The sequence below is a fragment of the Centropristis striata genome, chromosome 6, assembly GCF_030273125.1.
Source record: "Centropristis striata isolate RG_2023a ecotype Rhode Island chromosome 6, C.striata_1.0, whole genome shotgun sequence".
NCBI classification, from domain to species: domain Eukaryota; kingdom Metazoa; phylum Chordata; class Actinopteri; order Perciformes; family Serranidae; genus Centropristis; species Centropristis striata.
The window spans coordinates 32,794,200-32,811,519 of record NC_081522.1 but is presented as its reverse complement, the minus strand read 5'-3'; the positions used below and the strand labels follow the sequence as shown (position 1 = coordinate 32,811,519).

Here is a 17,320-nt window from a genome sequence, read left to right as displayed (position 1 = left end):
AAATTACATTTTTTGAATAAAGCTGTCATAATTAGAGAATGAACATTCACAGTACAGCGGTGTATCATCAGCGTAGAATCGGATGTTCATTCGAAATTATACCTTAGTTTAAAAAAGGGATTATAATATTAATCCATTTCAGGTCAAGTTGATTGAACTGATCCTACATGAGATGTTATTGAGTGGTGATCAGGTGTTGGTGTTATTTATTGTGTGTGCAGGCGAGCCGGTGCTGGTGATGAGTCTGGCTCTTCTTGGGAAACTTTGCATCCTGGCTGCCATCTTCATCTCCATCCTGTACAGCATCGAGCTGTTCCCCACCGTGGTCAGGTACACATATACTGTATACACACACAGCGGTCCTCATTTATCAAACCAACGTACGACAGAAAGATGGGCGTACGTAATATATATGATCAGAGCAGCACTAGTTCCTACGTTTGTTTGATAAATGAAGGCCAATATGTACAAATCATTACACACCAACTTAACCAAAATTCAAGATTAAACTGCGACCAAATTTATGGGAGTCTGCAAAATCCTACAGCTGAAATGTAAATACTTTAAGATAGGAATTTTGACTGGTATCTACCGTGTGTATGTGTGAATGTTCCTGTGCTGCATTTTGGTGCCGAAACATTACGGACATTCAGGCAACAAAAGCTCTGTTGTATTTGATGCCGGTTGGCATTAAACTTGGCAGCAGGTGACGTTAGCCTACCTTTATCTAGCAGCTTTCTTAACCCCCAGAAAAGTATGTTTTCTTTTTAAAAAAACACACAAAAAAAATCACCATTTATCGTCAGAGTTAGAACTTTCTGACAATCCTTGAATGGACCAACAGTTCAGAAAGTTTCAGTTAGAAAAAGTAACGAAACAAAACTTAAAAATGTGACATTTCTGTCAAAAGCAAAAAAAGTGTCCAAAAATAAAGTGTTTACACTAACCAGATCCTTTTAAAAACATTCAATTCTGCCCTCCTCGGCCACAGCGCGAAGCCATGACACGATACATATATCACATGATAAATATTCACTGAAAATCTGTTTACACAGAGCAGAGAGGAGAGGACAGAAGAGTTTCAATATGAACAATAATAATACCGTCCTTGTGCAGTTTTCAATTGAATATATGTCAAAAAGGATTAGCAAATTCTTCTGGAATCTGGGTTGTATCCTGATCTTCACCAGCTGCTTCATTTGTTCACAAATTACAAATTGAAAAAAAGGTGTTTGAAGTCTGGCTGAAGGATTTTTCAAGGTGCCATAATGCATACATTTAATGGTATAAAAAACATAAAAAGTGATTTATAAAGTATTAACCACGTCGCTCTAACCCAGACAGCGGTGTGTGTCCCTGGTCAACCTGTGTTTCCGGCTCGGCTGCCTGGTCAACTCCCTCGTCCCCGCCAATCCCAACGGAGCGATCTCATTGGCCGCCATGGTGGTGTACAGCAGCGGCCCGATCATCAGCTGTGGCCTGTGTCTGCTGCTGCCGGAGACCAGCGGCGTCCCGCTGCCCGATACGGTGGAGGACTGCGACCGGCAGCCTCGGCCCCACCCGCCGAGCGTCGGCGCCCTCTGGAGGACACGGTGAGAAGGAACACAAACGTTACTGACAGACCGGACAGAGACACTGGTGGACAATTTTAAGTGTTTCCTATTAAAATAAAAAACCAAACAAGGAGACAGCATGAATTTCAACTCTTACAAATTAAAGATTAAAAGATATTGTAGTGGATAGAAAAGGTCTGATGTGAAAGTTGGTATAGAAAGAGTGGTAAACAGATTTAAACATTTTGTCAGTTTTTAATTAACATGTGGACGTGGCCCAGTGGTGGAATGTAACTAAGTACATTTAATCAAGTACTGTAGTTAAGTACAATTTTGAGGTACTTGTACTTTACTTGAGTACCTCCATTTTATGTAACTTTATACTTTTACTCCACTACATTTAGGCAAATATTTTTACTTCACTACATTTAGCTGACAGCTTTAGTTACTTTTCAGGCCAAGATTTAACATAAAAAACATGATAAATTAAGTTATTATACTTTTTTTTAAAATTAAAACTCATAACAGTATATTAAGGAGATAAAATGAGTCCTGTCTTTACAAAATGTAAACAATGCTTACATAAATGCATCAATACAAATAATCTAATGATATTTGTAACATAAACAATCTAAGTGGGTCCATTCTGCATAATGAGTACTTTTACTTTTGATACTTTAAGTGCATTTTGATGCTGATACTTTTGTACTTTTACTTCAGTAAGTTTTGAATGCAGGACTTTTACTTGTAGTGGAGCAATTTCACGGTACTTCTATTTAAGTAAAGGATCTGAATACTTCTTGCACCACTGACGAGGCCTAAACAAAAATATTTGACCCAAGGAAGAGGGTGCATTTCAAGATACGCCAATGCTATGAAACTATGTACACTTCATGTTACCTAAGTGGGCGTGGCCACCTCTTTCTTCCGCCACTCATTTGGAAGTTTTGTGAAAGTCTGGAGGAACGTGTTCTGCAGGAACACGTTCTGAACCGGCTGCTCAACATCTGTGTTACAAGTTGCAACCTGAAAGATTTGTTCAGTCACATATTCAAACTGAAGATCAACTTTAAAACTTATCACACACACATTAACAGCTGCAGTCAACCATTCATCTATAATGTGTGTGTGTGTGTGTGTGTGTGTGTGTGTGTGTGTGTGTGTGTGTGTGTGTTACAGGAAGCTGGTGAGCAGCCATAACAGGACAACAGAGATCCTCCCTGCAGAGAAAGAAGACACGCAAACACCGAACACAGGACTGATATAAACACACACACACACACACATACACACACAGTCTCTCTCTGTCTCTCTCTCTCTCTCTCTCTCTCTCACTCACACACACACACACACACACACACACACACACACACAAACACAGACAGACAGACAGACACGTCAGTTTGTCTCTCTCTCACACGCATAAACACGCAAACAAACAAACAAACAAACACACACATTTAAATACAATCACACACGTCACAATTTCTCTCTAACTCAAACACACACACACACACACACACACACACACACACACACACTGTCTCTCTCTCACACACACACACACACATGCTAAATGACAGCATCACGCACACTGAAAAGTCGTCGTCACATCTGCTGACTTTAAATTTGCTTTGATTAAATAGATTTCACGTTTCAGGTGTTTAAAGAGACAAAATGTGTTGTTTTTTCAATGCAGTCTGGAATGTAGCTTCATGACGAGGACGCCGCAAAATTAAACTGTTTTTTAATGAAGTGTTGAAAATAAAATGACTTCTGAAGTTTCAACACAGATCAGATGTTTACAGTCACAAAATCTATAGTTTTCTTAAAAAACCTGGAATGTATTTTTTTTGTGTTTTTCACAAAGTTTTTTCACATGTTTCAACACACAAAATCAACAGTTTTTTATGCAGTCTGGAACTAAGTTTATTCTAAGACTGCAGATTCATGAATTATTTGTGTTTGAATCTAATTTTGAATTAAAGACCAAAAACTGAGGGAGGATGTGTTTTTGTTTTCACTGTATTTGGTTTCCATCAAACAGAAACTGAACTGAAATTCAGTTTTCTTCCTCTTCAAGAAGTAATCAGATACTTTAAGTAAGTGTAAAAGTACTCATTATGCAGAATGTATATTAAGTTATATATATATATATATATATATATATATATATATATATATATATATACACACACATTTATAAAGTGAATATGTTATATATCAAATATGTACTTAATATATACATGAATATATATCTGTTTGGTTTCCGTTATAACATAAAAGAGCTCTTTTTTTACATTGAGGGATAATTTATTCCTTTTCTACGGTGGCCCACAAGGGTCAAACGGACGGCAACGGCCCAATACGTCTCAGTTTGAGAAAACAGCTTCAAGTACAGAAACGATGCAAAATCACAAACTCAAAAGCGCTGCAAATGGAGAAACGATCTGCAAACGAAAAACGCTGCATGCTCCAAACCTGCAGGGGGCGCCCTCAGCGTAACAGCTCATTAGAGTGACACTCGGGATGGAGAGAGACAGAACAGCTGACTGAATCCCAACAGTGTATGAAGATACAGCGGGAACGGTAATGTGACTTTTACTTGATTTTATATATATGTATATATGTGTTTATATATGTTTGCATGTAGATTAGCCTGCTTGACATAAAACACCCGTTTTAATAATACATTAAAAAGCCCTCTTATCACAGTCTCCCATACAGATCGTTTCTCGGTTTGCAGATCGTTTCTCCATTTGCAGCGCGTTTGATGATGATGATGCATTTGTCTTTGTTTTTTGCAGCACGTTTTTTAATTTGCACCACGTTCCTCGTTTTGTACCTCGTTTAGACTTGTGTTTGAGTTTGTGATTTTGCATCGTTTCTGTACTTGAAGCTGTTTTCTCAAACTGAGACGTATTGGGCCGTTGCCGTCCGTTTGACCCTTGTCGGCCACCGTACATTTCACCCTCTGAACATGAACAACTGCCAAAAACCCAACATTTATGATAAAAAAGAAACTGTAAAAACAGACTTATCAGAACAGAATTATTTTTAGAGATTGAACTTTCTGGTGGTCCTTCAAAATCAGTAAACGTTTCCATTATAAAAAGTAACCAAAACAAAGCTTAAAATTGTGATATTTCTGTCAAAATCACTTTTTTTTCTGTGTCTCATTTAAAACGTGTCAAAAAATAAAGCGTTTATACTAACCAGATCCTGAAAAGATCCTGCACTCCTTAGCGACTCTGTGAAGCCATGACGATTCTGCTGAGACGAACAGTCTAATGATAAATATTCACTGAAAATCTGTTTACACAGAGCCGAGAGGAGAGGACAGGAGAGGCTGGAAACATGGAAATAGTTCAATATGTACAATATGTGGAGCCAACTGTTTTCCCCAACATTCATGACACTTGTGGGCACTTGGTAAAGTGTATATATAAATTCAATTTTATTCCAATTTTTAAAAAATAATTTATCAAAATCAAAATTACTTTATTTATCCCCAAGGGGAAATTCAGTAAAATCACAGCACAGTTGTTATTGTCCAACTTTCAGATGGTCCTTGAATGATAAATGCTTCAAATACTGACAGCTGATTGGTTAAAGGTTGAGGCGCTAGAATATAGCAACTTGTCTATTATACACAATGGTTTTGAATAACGGATTGACCTCGGTCCAGAACGAACGCCAGAAAAAGTCTTAAAACATGAAACCACAAAAATTATGTCAAGAAAGAACTTTCATTAGCCCCTTTCATAGTGCCGGTTCATGCCGGGACATTTACGGCTCTGTAACGTCCCGCCTCCACTATGAACGCACCCGAAGTGGGATGCCAGGATCAAGTGATCCCACCAATTTTACGTCCCCAGAGATAGTCACAGAGCTGGAAAATTGGTGGGACTGTTGGAAACGGGACTACTATGAACGGGACATTTCGGCAAGGTGGAATATTTGACGTCGCGCGTGACGTCTAACGCACACCTCCCACTTGCTCCGACAGTCATCAAATCACTGTTGAGCAGCTGCACAACAACTGTGACCGCCATCGCTAACTGTGCACATCGTCCACAGCTGATTGTAAACAAACCGGCATGCTAATTGTGCACAGTGTCAACTGCTTGTTGTAAACAAATGGAGGTCGCTAACTGAACACATACTGCTGCAGCACATACACACTGTACTGCTACAGAGCTAACTGTGCAGCCTATTAGCACTGTGCTACTGTGCTGCACTGGTGCTGGACTGCACTATGATTGGGGATGAATATCACTTCGCCTTCACAGGATCACTATAAGCGCCCTAAAGGCGTAAAGCCGGCACAGATCTTTCCAGCAATATAGCAGGACATTTGCGGGACCGCACTATGAAAGGGGATAGTGAAATTCAAAGACAGTATCCTTGTGGACCCATCATACGGATGAAAGTTTCCATGTTCAGTCAGGTGGCCGTAGCCCATCATGTTTCAGTGTCAGTGCAGCTTCCCGCCGTGGCAGCGCAGCAGGCTGCAGAAGGTCTTCCTGAAGGTGACGTTGCAGAGGGCGTAGCAGCCCGGGTTGATGGTGCTGTTGATGTAGCAGAGCCAGTAGCCCGTCGTCCACAGGACATTCGGGATGCACACGTGACAGAAGGCAGCAACAACCGCCATGATGTTATATGGCGTCCAGGTGAGGATGAAGGCCAGCAGGATGGCGAGGATGGTCTTTGTGACCCTCCTCTCCCTCGCCATCACCCGACGCCTCCGCCTCTCTTGAGACTTTAAGCTGGGGCAGATGGAGAACGCCACAGACGCCGTGCGGTGGAGGTCGACGTTGGAAGACGAGTCCGTCTCGATCTTGTTGGAGTCTTCGTCCGCGGTGTGGCGAGCGGAGGTTCGGATGTGACACTGCTGAGACTCCGAGGTGTCGCCGGGACTTCTGGACGTGTTCCAGTTCCTTCTGGACTCCGATTGGTTCAGAGACACGTCTGAGCCCAGGTCGCTGGTCACCACGCTGCGCCGTTTCAGCAGGAAGTCTTTTACTGACGGACTGGATGTCCCGTTTAGTCGGCTGTGGCTGGCGGCGGACAGGCGGCTGTACAGGCCGACCATGACGACCGCTGGCAGGTAGAACGAAGGAACCGTCGTCCCCAGAGTGATGGCGGGGCTAGCCAGGAGCTGCGTGTAACACAGCCCGTCGGGGACGATGCGCTCGCCGTTGAGCTTCTGCCAGCAGAGGATGGCGGGCGCCCAGAGGAGGAAAGACAGCGTCCAGGCGGCGCCGATCATCAGACCCGCCACCTGGGCTGTCCGGCGGACCGGGTAGCTGAGCGGCCGCGTCATGCAGAAGTAGCGGTCCAGACTGATGATCAGCAAGTTCATGACGGAGGCGCTGCTCACCACGTAGTCCACGACCAGCCAGAGGTCGCAGGCGGCGGCGCCCAGCGGCCAGCGGCCCAGCAGCAGGTACAGCGTGTACAGGTTCATGGACAGCAGGCCGATGATCAGGTCAGCCGCTGCCAGGCTCAACAGGAAGTAGTTGTTGATGGTACGCAGGCGGCGGTTCACGATGATGGACAGGATAACCAGCGTGTTGCCCAGGACGGTGACGGCGCTCAGGGAGGTGGACACCATGGCGATGAGGACCAGCTGAGCCGTGCCGTACGGACACGCCGTTTCAACTGGAGCCTGACAGGAGGAGTTACCACAGGGGCGGGGCCAGAGGGAGGCGTTCAGGATGTGTTCAGGAGCTCCTCCCATGTTTCCTGAAAACACACAGAGGTCAAGGTGCATTATGGGTAACGTAGGCACCAAAAATCCACCAATTTTTATTTTTCTGTCAAATTCACTTTATTCTACGTGTTATTTAAAACTTGACCAAAGACAAAGCGTTTGCATGAACCAGATCCTGTTAAAAACTTTAAATTCTGCTCCTCAGAGACACTGTGAAGCCATGATTGATTCTGCTGAGATGAACCGTCACATAACAAATATTCACTGAAAATCAGTTTACACGGAGCTGAGAGGAGAGGACAGGAGAGGCTGTTTACACAGAGCCGAGAGAAGAGGACAGGAGAGGCTGGAAACATGGAAATAGTACAATATGTGGAGCAAACTTTTTTCTAACATTCTTGACACTTGGAAAAGTTTTGTGTATATGTATAAATTCCATATTATTGCAGTTTATGAAAAATAATTTATCACAGAAATTTCTGTTCTATGATTTATGTCATTATAACTGTGTAATTTTGGATAAAAGAAATGCTTGAGTTGTTCACTCTTGAAGCAGAGATTGTGATTGTGCTGATTCCATAGAGCTGCAGGGCTAGATTTTATACATATTACATACATATATATTGCAGTAAAATACTAGGCCACAGTGAGAAAAAATGTAAAAAAATCAAATAACAGCCTGAAACTGCTCATTGGGCTTCAGAGGGTGAAACTGCCCGCCATGACGCCGCAGATATAGTTTAATGTTTTAAAATATTCTCAGTAATTTCCTCAAACTAAATAATCGTGAGTTGGTTTAGACAGAATAAATCTCTAATAACATTACAATAAAATTCAGGATAGCTGCAACAATTTGTTGATTAACTGATCTACAGGAAATTAATAAGCAACTATCTGGATTATATATTAATCATTTAAGTCACTTTTTTACAGATAAATCTGCAAAATTTAGTGTTTGCAGGTATAAGAATAAACTTATTCTGTTTAATTTTTTTTGTGTTTTATTTTAAAGAAAAATACCCGATTAATACAAAATCGCCCGATTAATAAAAAATATATATATATATATATATATATATATATATATATATATATATATATATATATATTCAATTCAATTTTCATTGAGTTTTATCAATGTTATATTTTATTTAGATATTTTAACTTCTGCAGTATTTATTTTCTTGTATTCTGATTTTTACTTTAGGAATTTTATTTTTCCATTGTGTAGCAGCAAGCAGCTGCTCCTTTATTTTTAAATAAATAAAACTCCTCCTTCCTGTTTCTGAGGTGCAGAAACTGTAAATGACCACTAGAGGTTCTCAGACCTGAAGATAAATCTTTCACCAACAGCTCTGAAGAAGAAATCTCCACTGGCATCATTTTCAAAAACAATCTTATTTATTTAGAACAAAATCTGAGTTATTGTGACTGGTTATTGTGCTTCCTTCAATTAAAGTTAGACATTATTATAGCACTGAAATAACAACATTTTTATCATTTAAAAATACTATTTAATCACTATTTTCAAAAAGCCATAACGTATTTAGGTTAAATAATACAAACACTTCAGTTATGTTAATGATAATAACATCCAATAATAAGTTATTGATCAAAGAAGGACTGTTTTATCTAAGATTATAAGTGTTTTAATTTAGATCCATGATTAACAATTAAGTAAATACGAAGCTTCACTTCAAACCTCTTCAGACTTTAGTTGGGGAAATCTTGACTTAATTTTCTCAACTTTTTTTTTCCAGTTTCTGTGTGTGATGGTGCACAGATCTGCTGATCACATGCTGACCTTCATGAATCTGATTTTTGGAGAATAAGAATAGTTTTTTAACTGCAAATATCAACTTTTACATCCAAAAACTAGATTTAAATTCTCAAAATCCAGAAAAAGAACACATTAACAAGAATAAAACTTAAATAAAACTTAAATTTAACTTACTGGAGATTTCCTCCTGGTCCTGATCCTGCTGATCCTGGCTCTGCTGTTGAGAATTCGGTCCTAAAATGTGTTTGCAAAAAAATAAATTAAAAAAGGCAAAGAATTTAGTGAGGTGTCTGATGCTGACTATTTTTCAAACAGTTTTCCCAAACAAAAATTAAATTAATAAAAGTGAAATTATCTCGACAAAGAAAAAGTTCCCCCCGTTTTGTTTTGTTTTTTACAGAAAAGGGAAAAAAAGTCTTAAAAATGATCCTGACCAAACCTTTTCCAACAGATTAAAAATATAATATAAAATAATAATCAATTAAAATAAATTATGCTGACTAAACATTTTCCCAAGTTTTCACTGATAAAAATAAATGATTAAAAATTAAATTATTTCGACTAAAAAAAGTTTCTCCCGGTTTTTTAAGAGAAAAGGAAAAAAATGTCTTAAAAAATGATCCTGACAAAACCTTTTCCAACAGATTAAAAATATAATATAAAATAATCAATTAAAATAAATGATGCTGACTAAACATTTTTCCAACAGTTTTCACCAATTAAAATTAAATGAATAAAAATTAAATTATCTCGACAAAGAATGTTACCCACTTTGTTTTTTACAGAAAAGGGAAAAAAGACTTAAAAATGATCCTGACCAAACCTTTTCCAACAGATTAAACATATATTATAAAATAAAAATCAATTAAAAAAACTGATGCTGACCAAACATTTTTCCAATACACATTATCTCGACTAAAAAAAAAAGTTTCCCCCGGTTCTTTAAGAGAAAAGGAAAAAAAATATCTTAAAAAATCATCCTGACAAAACCTTTTCCAACAGAATAAAAAATGTGTTAAAAATAACTAATTAGGAAAATTACAAACAAAAAAATGTCACCCCCTAAAAACTTTTTCCTAATTTTTTTTCATGGATGAAAAAAAAAAAAAAAAGTTAAACAAATAATCTGAGTTTCCATCCTGGTCCTGACCTGCAGTCTGTGCTCCTCCAGCTGCTCGTCTCCATCTCCTCCATCAGCGTTTATGTAACGCAGGATTCGTTCTCACCAGCTGATTGGCTGCTCCGGCGGCGTGCGTCTCAAAGCTTCATGTGGGCTGTAATGAGTCTGAAAATAGACCCGAGTCCTGCTTCCATTTATCCTCCTTTAGTTTTTTACTGTTTGTCACATCATCAGGTCTCACTGAATAAAGTAGTTTTTGATTTGCTGCAGGATCTGGATCATGTAGAGTCCAGATCCTGTTTGATAAAGTTGTAAAAACGCATCAACACTGTGACAGGCTGCAGTGAGCGTGTGCAGCACATCGTCAGTGAAGTATAAACACCATAAATGCAGACTGAGAGAGAGGAGGGAACAATGTAAACACCTCATGTTCTGATATTTTTTTAAAGCAACATGAAACAGTTTAAAGAGGTCAGTTTACTCAAACTCCGCCTGTAAAACTCCGAGAAATTAACCTTGGACTTGAGGAAAGCTTTTGATACTGTTGAGCACAATGTTCTCCTCACCAAACTCCCAATTTTAATTTATCTGAGGCTACAATCAAATGGATTGATTGGATCTTGTCTGACTATGAGGAGACAATGCACAAGAGGAGATCAGACTTCATTATTTGTCGACTGCTCTGTTGGTGTCCCACAAGGCTCAATTTCAGGACCTTTTTTTATTCAGTCTATATGTTAATGACCTGCCACTTGTTTGCCCTGAAGTTGAAACCCAAATGTATGCAGATGACACTCATCTTTGCAGTTAAATTAACAGAAACAAATAACAAGTAAAAACAACCCAATCATGTACACGTCATACAATAAAACTAACACCTGTTGCAAAATCTTTTTGCTATTGCTACTGTTGTTTAGTGAATGTACTGTTTGTAATCGTACTTTATTCTCCTATTTTTCTGAAACCTCTAATACTACTTGTGCTTAAATTATATTGTACATGTTTTGTTATCTTTTTCTTTCCTGCCCAGGGACTATAGATGCAACATAGCTTGTAGTGAACTCTAGTACAACTAAGAAGCTGTGCATTGTCCCTGTCAAATAAACAAACAAATTAATAAATAAATAAAAATAATAAATATAAATCCAGATTGTTAGGAGTTAAAAGCTTTTGATCTGGTATAACCCTCTGAGATTTAAAAAAAAGAAAGAAAAAAAATGTGCTGATAAAACATTTTTCCTAACTGTTTTCACTGATAAATATTTAGAAAAAAAATGTCTTGACAAAATAAAAACAAAAACCACCTGTTTTCAGGGATGAAAGAAAATTCTTTTAAAATGGTCCTGACAAAACATCCCTAAAACCTATGAAAATAACAAAAAAACTGCCGAACTGTAATTTTTACCTGTTCTTAACTTCTTTTTTGCCTCTCATGGCTTCCGTAGTTTTAAAAGGGGACAAATATATATATATCTTTGTTCTTAAATCCTTTTGAATTTTTTGTTAAACAATTCCATTTAGCAAAACTTTAAGAACTTGAATGAAAAGCTTAAGAACTTTTGCCTGATAAATTATTTATTAGCTGTTAATCTAAAAGTGTTTTTGATAAAAGATGAACAGATTCATATTTTTTTTGATCTCGAAACATTTCATAACGCTGCAAACAAAAAGTGTTAAATAAAAAGGACATAAAAACTCTCAAAGCTCTTTAATTACATCACGTCTAAAAGTCAAAGCTGTACAAACTCCACAGTCTGAAGAAGTTGGAGGAGGCGCGACATGTTGTACCTTTCATCGTTAAACGCGGCCGCGCTCAGTTTATCATTCACAGGAAGCAGGGACCACTAGACTCTGCCCCCTGACAACCAGAACAGACACACAGGACAGACACGAGACCGTTTCTAAAATGTTAATGAGTCAAGTAATGCCAGGAGGAGCATTCAGATCTCTCAGACCTGCAGGAACAAAAAGTTCAATAAAAAATAAAGAGTAAACCACTCCGCTCTCCGCCCAGCTTGCCATCCTCGTCTTCATAGGTCCGTTAGCCCCGCCCCCTAAAATAACCCTGAAACACCCACACACATACACACAAGGTGGTCAGTGTGTGTGTGTGTGTGTGTGTGTGGATAAGCACATGTGGAATAAAAAATAAAAAAACAATAAAAACAGACAGGAAATCAGTTCAAGTTCTTTCCTGCAAAAAGGAGGAGGGAGGAGACAGAGGGAGGCAGGAGACAGGAGGAGACAGAGGGAGGCAAGAGGAGAAACAGGGAGGCAGGAGGAGACAGAGGGAGGCAGGAGGAGACAGAGGGAGGCAGGAGGAGACAGCGGGAGGCAGGAGGAGACAGCGGGAGGCAAGTGGACAGATATTTACTGCAGTCTTTTCCACCACAGGAACGAAACAAGCAGTAAAACGTCATGCAGTTTTTATTCATGATGAACGATGTTTCCTGGAAAGATGTAAATCAGGTATTTTTCATTTCAGATGTGGAGACAGTGTAGATAATTTTAAACAATGTGTTTTTTATGCTTTAATTAGTAGTTTAGTTTCTGTAATGTCTCTTTTTGTCTTCAGAGTCTTTAACATTGAAAATTAATGAAGCAGCACGCCGTTTCCGTTTAAACGCCAACGGTTCTGCTTCTGTTTTGGAGTGAGATCACGTGGTGATAAAATAATCTGAAAAATGAGTTGAAAGTTGGAACCTTAACTTAAAAACTTGGTCTAAGACATGCTGAGGTGACGTCATGTTACGCGGGAAAAAGGTGGATGAACATGCATTTCGGGTGAACAGCTCGAAACTTTACTTTTTGCTCAAGTAAGTAAATCTTAAATGCTCAGTGAGCCGTCTGGCCTCCTTCTCACCACAGATCAGGAGGATCTTTCAAGTGAAGAAAGGAATGATGCTAAGTAAGCATTTGTCTTGTAACAATTCAGCCATTTTTGCTTTTTAAAACACAAACCAACTTTCGCTGTATGAAGAGCACTGATCCAGAGTTGGAGACGGGGCTCTGTTCATTCCTATGAAAGTTCTTCCGTGTATAAACATCTCTCCTGCATCTCTTGGGCTCGTGGAGCAACGCACTAAAGACTTCTATTTCCTGTTTAGCGCTCCAATAACTTTAACGTGAATAAAACAATAGAATATTAAGGCTCTTTTTAGACTTTCCAAATGTTTTCGGGCCGAACGGATCAAATTCTGACAGTGAAACTTGACGCACATGGAAACTAGAATTCCACCGTTTCACTGCCATGTCAGATCAGCATCAACACCTGTGCCTGTATATCACAATATACATTTTTTCTAAAAAGAGAAATGATTCAGCGATGATTTTGTTCATTTGGTTTCATAATCGGCACTCAATCATGTCAGATTGTTATCAGCTGATGTACAGATCCATAATCTACATCAGAGACATTCATTATCGTTCCTCCCAGCAATCAAACAGAACATCTGGGGACGTTTATCTGAAACGTTTGTGAAATAACGACGGAGAAGCTTTCAGCTTTTGCTGATGGAACTTTTCGGTTCCTGCAGTGGAAAATCTCAACCACGCCCCAAAACACAGGTGAGAGAGAGAAGCAGAGAGAAGGGAGGCACCAACAGACACACACTAGACTTCTCTTTTCCATTGATTATTTGTCTGTGTGAGCAGATTTATATTAGACATTTTTTTCAAACGTAGATTTAACTATTTTATATTTTGTTTGTTTCTTCAGGTCACAATTATTGTCAGTGTTGTTTTCATATCTTTACGATATGAAAAATAATCAGGAGACTTCTGAAACATTATCATTATATTTCTAGGGCCCAGAACCAGACTTCTCCTTCTGTTCGCTGCTCGTCGTGTAGAAAACTTTGATACTTTTGATGGTGTTTTAAAGTCCATATGACATGTATGAAGTCTCTATAAACAGTTTTCTCTACATATTGGCTTATAGAGACACTGTCGTGAAGCAATATTTTGAGAGTTTTAACAATTAATTTTCATAACAAAACAAATTAATTTAATTGTTTGCAGACAAAACGACATTTGAAGAAAAGAACAATCTGAAGAATAACAATGAAACTTTTGTCAGAGCTGCCGGGTGGAGAGGATCCGTCTTGTGATGCGAGAGTTAAACTTAGTCATGGAAAAAAAATATATATTAGACCTGCTGAGCTGATATCTAGTCATTTTCCATGGTTTTCTTGATAATAACCACAATCATTATGAAGAAAACCATGGAATATGGCTAGATATCAGCTCTTAAATTAAACTCTTATGAGCTATTTTTGTTGTTATTATTACATTTGTCCAAACAAATGTACCTTTAGTTGTACCAGGCATTACAATGAACAAGAAATTGAAGAAAACAAGGGTGGTCTAATCATTTTTCCATGACTGCAGGTTCTTTTCGGCGGGCAGCTGCAACGTGAACATTTTGTTTTTAAATATGAAGCTGAGACTCATCTGGTCAAACATCCAGCTGGGGGTGCCAAAGGCTCAGCTGGTTGCTATGATACAGAACATCCACAGTAGGCGTGGTGTCTCTGGATGGAGGGCAGGGAGGGTAGAAGGAGAAGACGACTCAGGGTCTTATTCCTGGGCTACAGCACATGCTCAGCCTGACATCTTTTACTGGACAGGTGTTTTACCCCAAGACACGTCTTCTCCTCCTTCTATACTGCTTGATGAAAGGAAGGCTGACGGCTCTCTGCCACTTCTTGTCCAGCACGATTTATTGTTGTTGTTCAGCGCTGCAAGTGACTGTTTCGAAGCCTTTTTCTGCTCTTCTAAGGCAGTAATAAAACTCAAAATGTGCAGCACAGAACAGGCATTCGGCATAAACTGTAAAAGGACATAGAATAAAAATGATAAAAACCGCGTGGGCCGCTGCGATTTCAACGTGAATGTGATGTCATATTTACAGAAGACGGATCCTCTCTGGTCATAACCGCGCTGCAGGGCGACACATTTTTAATAATCCAACCCATTTTCTCATCATCACTGGCTCCCTCTGTGGTAAATAATAGTTAATGCTACTCAAATGTTTTGTTCAGCAACAGAATATTTAACATAATTTTTTAAACTTAAAAAGCGTAAAAGTGACCTATAAACCTGAACGTCATCACTGAGCTAACGATGGCATTTAATGTCTCGTCTCATTTAGACACGAAAAAGATACATTTGCTGACATGTTTTATGTTGTGGGAAAAAAATCTCCGGCTTTGTGTTTTAACCACAGAGATTATTTCTGACTCGTCTCTGGGTTTCTGCTCACACAGATGATTCTGATCCAAACACACGACACACAACCACACACATATAGACCTCTCTTACCAAAAACACACTATAGTGCAACTGGGTCGGGTGGTTTTTAAGAGAGTTGGGGATTTGGTTTCCCTCCCACAGACAGGAAATTGTTCTTCTCCTCTTCAGCATGTAAAAAAAAAAACGTGTTTGTATATGAACTGCAGCATTATTGTAAAGACATGCAGTCGATTCAGTCTCAGTTCAGTCAGCCATGATTGGTTTCCTGGTGGTGGGACGCAGTAACTTACTCCGTGAGCTGCAGGCCGTGACACAGAGATGCAGAGAGTCCTGACGCAGAGAGTCAGGAGTCAGAGTCCAGCCTCCATTTCTTCTTTTTGAAAACATCATAATTACACACAGTACAAAAACAGGCTTCAAAATAAAGTAGTGCTGAATTCACTTTTTAAACACTTCAATCACGCACTATTTCACATCAAATTTCAACATCACATGGCACCAAATGCAGCACGCTGGAGTAAATGTGTGTGTAGAGAGACCCCTGCTCCCGCTCCCGCCTCCGCCCCTCACAGACGCAGCACTTTGATAAAACGGGAACCTTTGTCTTGAATCGGGCGGAGAGGAGCTCATCGCTGACTGGCCTCCGTTCAAGTAGAAGCCCTTTCTGATGAGGAATGATCGCGGTTCAGCTTCAGTCCAGTTTCTATAAGTGCAGAGGAAGTGCGCGCCAACGCCGCTGACAGTTTCTGGGGGGCGAAGGCGGGTTTCTTGTGTCCCTTCTGTTCCAGGCGGGAGACCCTGTGCAGAGTCAAAGCAGCACCCTTTTTCTTTGTGAGATAAGGCTAAGAGGAGCGCCCCTTTGCTGAACCCGTCGGCCAATGCTCTGCTTCTCTTGGCCCAGAAGGAGAACTACCTGCTGTACGGGTCGCCGGGGTAACTGTTGGAGCCAGCCCCGCCTCCCCCGCTCCCACTGCCGGGGAGGGGGCTGTGGGAGGAGGAGGAGGAGGTGGAGGAGGAGGGGGAAGACAGCAGCATGGAGGAAGAGGAGGGACCCGGCAGGGAGTCGTCGTCCGTTCGCGCTCCATCGAACACATCGTCCATGTCCAGCGAGAGGCCGGCGGGCCCCGGGGACGCCGACAGCACCTGGGGGCTCCACAGGGGGGCGAGCTGTTCAGACGGGTTGGAAGCCTGCGATGGCGGGGCGATGAGGAGAGGACCTGAGGTGGAGGGGGCCATCGTGGCGGGGTCCGCCGCAGGCCTGGAGGCCCCCGTGCCGGTCTGGGAGCCACGGTGGATGCGGTGGCTGACGATGATGTTGTTCCCGAAGCCGCCCATGGACGCCATCGTGGTGCTCTGCTCCCGCTGGACCACCGCCGTCATGCCGCCCTCGGCGATCAGCCGGCGGATTCGTGCCAGAGCGTCTTCCCCCGAGCCGAACTCTGGAGACTCTCCTGAACCAAGGACACAACAGTCACTGACAGCGTTCACAAGCTTTCTCACGTTTTTTCTATTTCGCTAAAGTGGCAGCCATCACTGCCCACAATTTACCTGCAGCCAGGAGCTAATTTCAGATTCTGTTGCTCAGTGAGTCTATAATCATGACAGATGAGAAGTGGAAGGAATTAACAGAGACTAAAAAAACTCAAGATATTATACAGGTGCATCTCAATACATTAGAATATGATGGAAAAGTCCATTTCCAGTAGTTCAAGTCAAATAGCCCCAACCAAGTATTGAGCCATATAGATGGCATACTTGTCAGAGGCCAACATTTCCATATTAAACATACTTTTTAAAATTGGTCTTTTGTAATATTTAAATATTATTATTATTAATAATAATAATAACAATAAAATTCAGTGTCACAAAATAATAATATTATAATTAATAATAATATT

General features: G+C 40.2%; 2 protein-coding genes across 3 annotated transcripts in view; one reads left to right on the top strand and one right to left on the bottom strand.

Annotated features, from left to right (window-relative positions):
• Positions 1-2,849, top strand: part of si:dkey-190l8.2 — a 12,819-nt gene extending 9,970 nt beyond the window's left edge. For both annotated transcript variants that reach the window (XM_059334314.1, XM_059334315.1), the window contains exons 8-10: positions 222-330; positions 1,341-1,592; positions 2,733-2,849. In XM_059334314.1, coding sequence (XP_059190297.1) covers positions 222-330; positions 1,341-1,592; positions 2,733-2,820 — 449 coding nt within the window. In that variant the 3' untranslated portion in view covers positions 2,821-2,849. The remainder of the gene's footprint in view (positions 1-221; positions 331-1,340; positions 1,593-2,732) is intronic.
• Positions 2,850-5,000: 2,151 nt separating this feature from the next.
• The window catches only part of ambra1b (autophagy/beclin-1 regulator 1b), a 37,766-nt gene continuing 25,446 nt past the window's right edge, over positions 5,001-17,320 (bottom strand). Inside the window, exons 19-20 of the mRNA XM_059334692.1 lie at positions 16,409-16,873; positions 5,001-7,217 (exon numbers count right to left, since the gene is read on the bottom strand). Of these exons, the coding sequence (XP_059190675.1) occupies positions 6,031-7,217; positions 16,409-16,873 (1,652 nt within the window). The 3' untranslated portion in view covers positions 5,001-6,030. The remainder of the gene's footprint in view (positions 7,218-16,408; positions 16,874-17,320) is intronic.